This window comes from Triticum aestivum, chromosome 4B, assembly GCF_018294505.1.
Source record: "Triticum aestivum cultivar Chinese Spring chromosome 4B, IWGSC CS RefSeq v2.1, whole genome shotgun sequence".
Lineage (NCBI taxonomy): Eukaryota > Viridiplantae > Streptophyta > Magnoliopsida > Poales > Poaceae > Triticum > Triticum aestivum.
In genome coordinates, this window is record NC_057804.1 from 580,217,474 (window position 1) to 580,225,217 (window position 7,744).

Genomic DNA, 7,744 nt, shown 5'->3' on the forward strand with positions numbered 1-7,744 from the left:
AAGGTCCATTCGACACGGTCGTATGCCTTGCTCATGTCTAGTTTTATTGCTGCATAACCTACTGAGCCATTTCTTTTCCTCTGCAAGAAGTGTGTTAGTTCATATGCCAGCAGAGTATTATCAGAAATGAGGCGACCAGGCACGAAGGCACTCTGGTTAGGCGAGATTATAACAGACACATTTTGACATAGTGCATTCGATAATTGATTGTCTCCATGAATCATCTTGTCCACACACAAGGCACTTGCTATCCTCCTTCATATGCCTGTTATGCAAAACATCTCCAGTCGCCAGTGGGGATTAGTAAATCACCATAGAAGTACTTGGATCTTTGAGGTACAAGAACCTTTCCATAATGACGCCCATTGCCTCTCGTCATGTGTATGATCCGAACCTGTTTTGTTCCCTCCAACCATGTTTTTCCGGGTGTTCCCTGTGTTTTTATCCGGTTTTCACGGATAAAAAATGTTCACGTAAATCATATGTTCAAAAAATATTTATCCCAAATTATTAAAACAGTGTGCAAATTATGAAAATGGTCCAAAATTTTAAAAAATATTTATTTAATAAAATGTTTCTGAATTAAAAAGTCAGAAAATTCTTAAAATAATTCTTGAATTAAAAGTGTTCACAACATTTTAAAATGTTCTTGAATTAAAAAATGTTGATTAATTTAAAATGATGTTTATGAATTTTAAAAATAAAAAAAATAAAAAGGAGAAAGAGAAAAAACAAAAAGGGGAAATTAATAAAGAAAACTGGAAAATGAGTAGAAAAGCAACGAAAAGGAAAAAATAAACAGAAACAGAAAAAACGGTAGAGAAAATCATAGAAAAAAAACAATAAAATTCATAGAGCCGAGGCATAAATACCAGTAGAACCATAGTGTTTTCAAAACCAGTCTAAGGACCAAACCATAGAGTTATTGATAATTCAGGTTTTCATCAGGCGGAGTTCAACGTTGGTTCAACTTTTCTGTTACATAATAGATTCCAAATGGGATGATTTTTTTTCATTTGTATGATAAGAAAGCTGAGCTTACTGGCCAACTTTAGGCGCCTTACCGTGTAACCACCAAGTGAACTCAGATCGAGTCCTATGAGAATTTCCTTCCTCTTGCCCCTATTGGGCCAGCCCACCCATGATGGTTCAACCCGTGCTTAGAATATATTTTGACTAAGCTTTTCTATATGGCGTGGAAAAACTTGAAATCTCCAATAGGGGGGATTCCCCCCTTCGACCTCACAATCTTTACATGGCAGAGGGGGAGGAGTTCAGGTATTCTGTATATAGTAGTCTAGGATGGAGGCATATGACTAGACATGCCATCTTGACGAGTCATTGAAGTGTTGTCCAACTTTACTAGCATGCAACAAGTGATGATCGTCGATGTGGTGTTCCTCCATGATGGAGGCGAACAGGGAGCCATATATGTGGCGTTAGCTCTCTTAATAAGTGTGTCGATGTACCAAGGCGAGCCACTACATAACTCTCCCTCCTCTTTTCTCGCCATTAGGTGATGACGAGGGATTTGGAGGAAGATCCTAGCATGGCTCGGGTTCCTGATGTGGTGTATTTCCCGATATGAGTTCCTAGCAAGATTGGTATTCGATCCTAATCTAGCAGAGGGCCTCTAGCTCTTCTTTGATGGTTTATTCCATCATGGCGATGGAGGTGTGATGAAGGAGATACGGAGTGCTGGATGCCGCAAATGAGATTCAAGTGCGTCAACGGCGCTGGTTCTAGAGGAGCTACAATGCCCAAGGTGGCCAATTGTCGTCCCCTCCGACGATCTATTGTATTCACGAGCCAAAAGGCGACCCACTTTATTCTTCCCTGCCATGATGCAGGAGAGGAGGCAATGCTACTCAAGGGTGGAGCTCGTCGTGTGGTGTTGTGCAGGTTTTTGTCGAGCTAAGTGGTTTCGTCCTGGTGACATCGAGATCAATTCTGTTTAGGAGCAGACTAAAACCCAATTGCACATTTTCTCTCTCTTTGGGGTCTTCTATGCAAATTTGAGGGATCAATATGTAATTTTTATTTTTTTCGGGTCCTTACGTAAGGTCCAACGGGACACTCAATCCTGGCCAACATGTCGGCCCACGCATGGCATGGTCCGCAGCGGCCCGTTTATAAACGGGTCATGTCGTGCTGGCACGTATGCCTCACCTCGTGCCCCAGGCATGACACATCTTACATTCTTAAGAAATTGATTCCCATTACTACCTATTCTCTCAACATGCAGTCCGTCCACATCATCATCTAGCCGCCTCACCAAATCCCACTCATGTCACTTCATTTCTTCGTTATCTTTTCTTCTTCACGTTCACGTAGCATCTCTTGTTGTCATTCCCCTGAAAGTTTTTTTACCATTGCATTGCTTTCTTTGTTCTTCATGCCACTATTCAGTATGTATTTCCATTTAATTCCCACCAAGCCCATTTCCAAACGTAATAACAGATCAAAGCTCAACCTCTCTCCATAATAAAGGCATAGTTAAATGTGTCGGCCCGTGGCACATTTATCCCTTATGGGTCGTGTGACCTTTTTGGCCCAATTACTTGGGTCGTCGTCATCTCCCGACTATAGGAAGCAAAGCGGGCGTCGACGACACAATTTCTGGCCAGGTCTCGCTAGGTTCATCAAGAACGACGCAAAGGTCGACTTGATCTGGGCGCTTGGAGCTTCGGCCGGAGCGGTTGGTCGTGTAGGGCGACCTGAAGCGGCTTGAACGGCGCAACGATGCCATGAGGACAGGCGAGGGAGAAGAGAATGAGAGGGGGGAGAGGCAAGAGGAGGGATGACGCTGGGAAGGAGGTATTTCCAGCTTTTTTTTTGAGACAAAGGAGGTATTTCCAGTTTTTTTTTTGAGACAAAGGTATTTCCAGCTAAACGTGTCGTGTTGTGCCGACACGTTGGCCTCGCCCTCGCGGAGGAGCACAACCCTAGGGTGCCGGGGGCCAGACACGGCCCGTTTAACCGCATGCCGGGCCAGCCCGCAAAGCACGGGCCGTTGGCCAGGGTCGGGGCCCTTCCACTGTACTCCACCTCCACTCACCCTATGGCCGAACTGCCCCGCCGCGCCGCCTCGGTAAAACATATCGACGACTCCGACCTCCACCTCCACCGCAACCTCAACCCCCCTTCCTCCGACCTCCATCCTCCGCCCCTGCACCACTCCCCATCAGCGATCCTCCCACCGGCGCATCCCCGGGCCCGCCTCCGCCTCCGCCGTCCGGGACGCGATGCGCCTCCGCTCCCCACTATCATCCGTCCCCGCGATTCGCGCGGACGGCCAGGCTGCGGATGCCGACTTCCTGCTTGACTCGTGGCTCGGGGCGCTGCGGGACCTCGGTGAGCTGCAACTGATAGGAACTTTTCTGTCAAAGGTTTTGCATTTCGTATTCTGAAAGAGATTCGATTCGGAACTCCAAGTTCAGTATGGAAAAGGGCGGGTAGCATTTTCAAATGCCAGTTCGAGTGCTATTGCTGTGATTAGCATCTGAGGAGGTTTGGACTTTGGAACGCAGGTGGAGACCGCGGGTGGCAGCAGCCAGGCATTGGGAAGATCCGTGTCGACCGGGCATTAGATCGAGCATGTCGGGTGCGTGTACTCTCCTGTCTTCTCCTTGTTTATTGTCTTTCTCCGAATATCATTTTGCCACTGCTGGTCATATCTGTGTGGTGGATTGAATCGTTCGAGGGCTCTCTGTTGTGATCAGGTCGTTGGGGTGGTGACGTTGTGCACACCAAATGGATACGGCGATCTCATGCTGAATCTGAAGGTGACCATGAGCATCACAGCCTAATGTTATTTATGTTTGGTTTCTTGGAATTCTGTTGCATCGACATTGAGTTTCGCTGATTACCATGTGAAATGTCAGTTTTTTCTTTGCATTGAGTTCATTTGGATACTGGAAAAAATTCCAATCCATGGTTAGTGATAGATTTCTCTTTTGTTGTAACTGCAGAATTTATTCTATGCATAAAGATTAACCAGAAAATTAGTCCTTATTGTCACGACATTTGGGAGAACCATTGTTTTCTCCTAAATATTTTGAAGGAGAAGCTAATGTTTGCTTGCCAGATAGATTATATTTCAATACTTACATCATGTCTTGAGAGTTGTAACTTTGATCTGAATGAGTTTCCAACAACTTAGTTTAGCCCGGAGAAGATTGATTAGAAGATAATAATTACATGTCTTTTAATTCTTAGTAGCAATTGACAACGAGTTGTTCTTGATAGGACCCATCTGGTACTATTGATGCATCAGTTCACAAGAAAGTTCTATCAAATGAAAACCTTTCAAAGGGTTTATCAGTTGGGTCTGTCATTGTTCTCAAACAGGTAAGGGTATATAACTTGTGAACAAAATGTTACTTCTGTTATTAAATTACTCTATTGTGCTGGCACGAAATTGGCTTCGCTGTTGATTCTATTGTCGATTTCAGGTGGCTGTTCTTCGCCCTTCTAGCACAGTGTGCTATCTGAATGTTACCCAGAAAAACGTTGAAAAGGTATTGTTCACACACTTGCATGTTACACTTTTATAGGTGCTGACGTAGGCAAATTACGCGTTATCTTACTACAAATTCCTTAAGTTTTTCTATAAAGTAATGTATTATAATACAAAGCAATTAGTTTACTACATACTCAAAGTCAATGTTGCTCACGAGGTGCGTATAGGTGTGACCGTGTGTCTGCGGGTTGGGTTTAATAAGGTGGACTACTTTGAGCTCATGTTAGCGTAGCTATATATACTAATATATATATACTGTTTCTAATGAAAAGTGGGATCTCTTAGCTTGTTTTTGATACCCTTCCACACTTAAAGTTTCATTAGTTATTATACACTTGGACTATCATGATAATTCATGGATGGACCCTCCTGGTGGAGGTGTCTGACAAAATTATGTCATTTTTATGACTGAATTTATATTGTACAGACTTGAAGGAACAAAATATAAGATGCATTATAAGTAAGAATCTGTCCCATAAAAATCTAGCTGTGACTAATAAAGCAGATTAGAGAAAACTATTGAAGCTTACTTGCACTTAGATGCGCATGTTTTTATGTAATTGTTCAGACTTAAATTAAGGATGTGTGTCATAGATTGGAGTTCTTTTTTTGAAACATGGCAAAAGGGATTACCTGGTTATATTAATGGAGAAGATAGAGCGGAGTTCTAGTTATACGCACTGGTACTTGTTTTGTCATTACAGTTACCTGAAATTAATTGCTTCTCAAGTCTCAGGACCTGAAAACTGTGCAATCATCTTTTGCCATCACTTTCGAGATGATATCTCCTCAGTTTGGGATTGCCGTTATGTTTTATGTCGTAACTGTTGCATCACAGAAGTTCATCTTAGGTCATGAACTCATAATGATGGTCACATTTCCAGGTGCTGCAAAATGACAGTGACTCCCCATGTAAGCAAGCAGTTCCATCAAGTAATTCTGGAAGGCAAAGCCAACAGCCTGGTGACTTACAAATCTCTCTCTTTATTCATTCCCCAAATAAAATTTGATGGTGATTTGGCGTGCTTTCCATAGTGAAATGCAAAGTAACAATGAGTTTTGCAGGCCAAGGAGATAACATGGAAAAGGAAGCTGGAGCGGAAACAACTGATGGAATGACAGCGATCTTCAGTAAGCTCTCGAGGACCAAGGATGGTCGGATAGCCGACTTACTTTGTGATAATGGTGGTGCAGCAAAAGCTGTTAATGGTAGTATTCTGAGAATGGACAAAGATACTCATGGTGTACAAAATCATCATGAGAAACGGATGGATCAAATGGATTCAAGTTCTCAAATAAATAATTTGCCAGGCTTCAACTCCAGTCAGCAGCTGCAGAAAATCATTTCTAGCATGAATCCAGCTAATTGCCAGCTGAAACAAGGAGGAGGCGTACCCAAGTATGGAACAAGCAGTGAAGCTAAAAGTTCCGCTGACGATATAATGAGAAAACTCTCAGGTGGTGAAATGATGGTTCCCAGTAGCAAGGAGATAACTGTTGCTGGGGGTTCTCGTCGTAATTGTGGAACACATGGTGAAAGCAACAATAGGGATGAGCATCAGCAGAAAAACCCGAATGCAGATACAAGATGCACACAGCCGATTCTAGGTGGAAGCTCAGTTATGGCTGGAAGCAGAGATTGTTCGCAAGCTTCCTGTACTGGAAATCCTAGGCAACTCTCTGGCGATGAATCGATGCAGGCTCGTAGTAAAAAACTTAAGAGTGATGCAATGCTTTCTGATGGCAATGGTCTGGATGACATAGCAGATGATTTCCTCGGTGGTCACAGTTTGATCAGGAAGCCCAAGCATCAGCAAAAAGACATCACCCATGGCGCAAGTGCGGGTACCCTCGAGCCAACTCAAGAAAATTGCTCTATGTCTGCCACCGGCGGAACATTACCTTCCAGTCATAAGATGGTTTCAGTGGCTTCTGTACCAGAATGGACTGATGAGCAGCTTTCTCAACTCTTTGATGACTACTGATACCGGAGTGCATACTTCGTCTAGTAGTTGCCTAGCTTATATTTTTCTTTTGGGGTAGTTTGATGTTGTCCCAAGGGTGCGACAAAGTCAGGCATGTTAGTTGTATATATAGTCTAGAAGATGGTTAACACCTCAAGGTTGTGACTCACGTGTTCTCAGTGATGTGCCTCGATGACCAAATAGAGACAGTTTATAGACCAGTGGATGGATTATATCGTAATCTTGTGCAGTTCCTCTGTAAGATGAAAGTTGAAGGATGTTATTGTTACATGTTGCTCCTAAAATGAAATTATTGGTAGTGGACCGTCTTTATGCAGGCCAAACCGAAGGGCTAAGCGGCGCTGAAAGCACTCCTCGGGCTTCCTACTCCCTCCGTCCGAAAATAGTTGTCATCAAAATGGATAAAAAGATATGTATCTAGAACTAAAATGCATCTAGATACATCCCCTTCTATCCATTTTGATGACAAGTATTTCCGGACGGAGGGAGTACAAATCTTGGAGTGGAAAGCGCAGGGTTTCAGAGATCAGGGTTAAAGCGTCGTAACTTAGAAGAAAAAAAAGAAAAAGAAGTGATCACCAAGAATTCCAGCCGTTTTGTTTCCCATTCTCTGATCCAGTTTCAGCGCTGTACACCGGACAGGCCCGACACATTCAGTCCACATCTTTCGTGTGCAACCTCACGGACTTGCAACAAGCAAAGTATCCGCTTACAACATCACCCAGTTCAGTTTTTTTATATTATTTGCGGGAAACTGTCGATCTATTCATCTTTAATTATGACACTACAACGAACACCATAAATAATAAATTACATCTAGATTCATAGACCACCGGTGACTACAAGCACTGAAGCGAGCCGAAGATGTGCCGCCTTCATCGCCCCTCTCTCGCGGGAGCTAGGCGCAACTTGTTAGTCAGGAATTTATCATGCTAAGGCTCTATAGAACCAATGCACCAGAATAGTAACTGCCGCTGATGAAGAGAAGCTTAGATCAGAAGGATCCAACCCGTAGACACAAGAATAAACACGAATAAAGACCGGATCTGAGTGGATCCACCAAAGACCCAGTTGAGTTAAGATCAGAGATTGTTCTCTCTAGACCTCGTCCGCAATTCAACCGTCCACGCAAGGAAATAATATACAAAATGTGTCCATGTGAAAGTCGTCACAACTTAATAATAATAATAATAATAATAATAATAATAATAATAATAATAATAATAATAATAATAGG

General features: G+C 43.1%; 1 protein-coding gene across 1 annotated transcript; it reads left to right on the top strand.

Annotated features, from left to right (window-relative positions):
• The first annotated feature begins 3,049 nt into the window (after positions 1-3,049).
• LOC123093387 (uncharacterized) lies at positions 3,050-6,813 on the top strand. Its single transcript, XM_044515340.1, has 7 exons — positions 3,050-3,354; positions 3,531-3,604; positions 3,723-3,785; positions 4,249-4,350; positions 4,455-4,520; positions 5,407-5,485; positions 5,588-6,813. Exons 1-7 carry the CDS (start codon positions 3,246-3,248, stop codon positions 6,505-6,507), a joined length of 1,413 nt encoding a protein of 470 aa, XP_044371275.1. The 5' UTR covers positions 3,050-3,245; the 3' UTR covers positions 6,508-6,813.
• Positions 6,814-7,744: the final 931 nt, after the last annotated feature.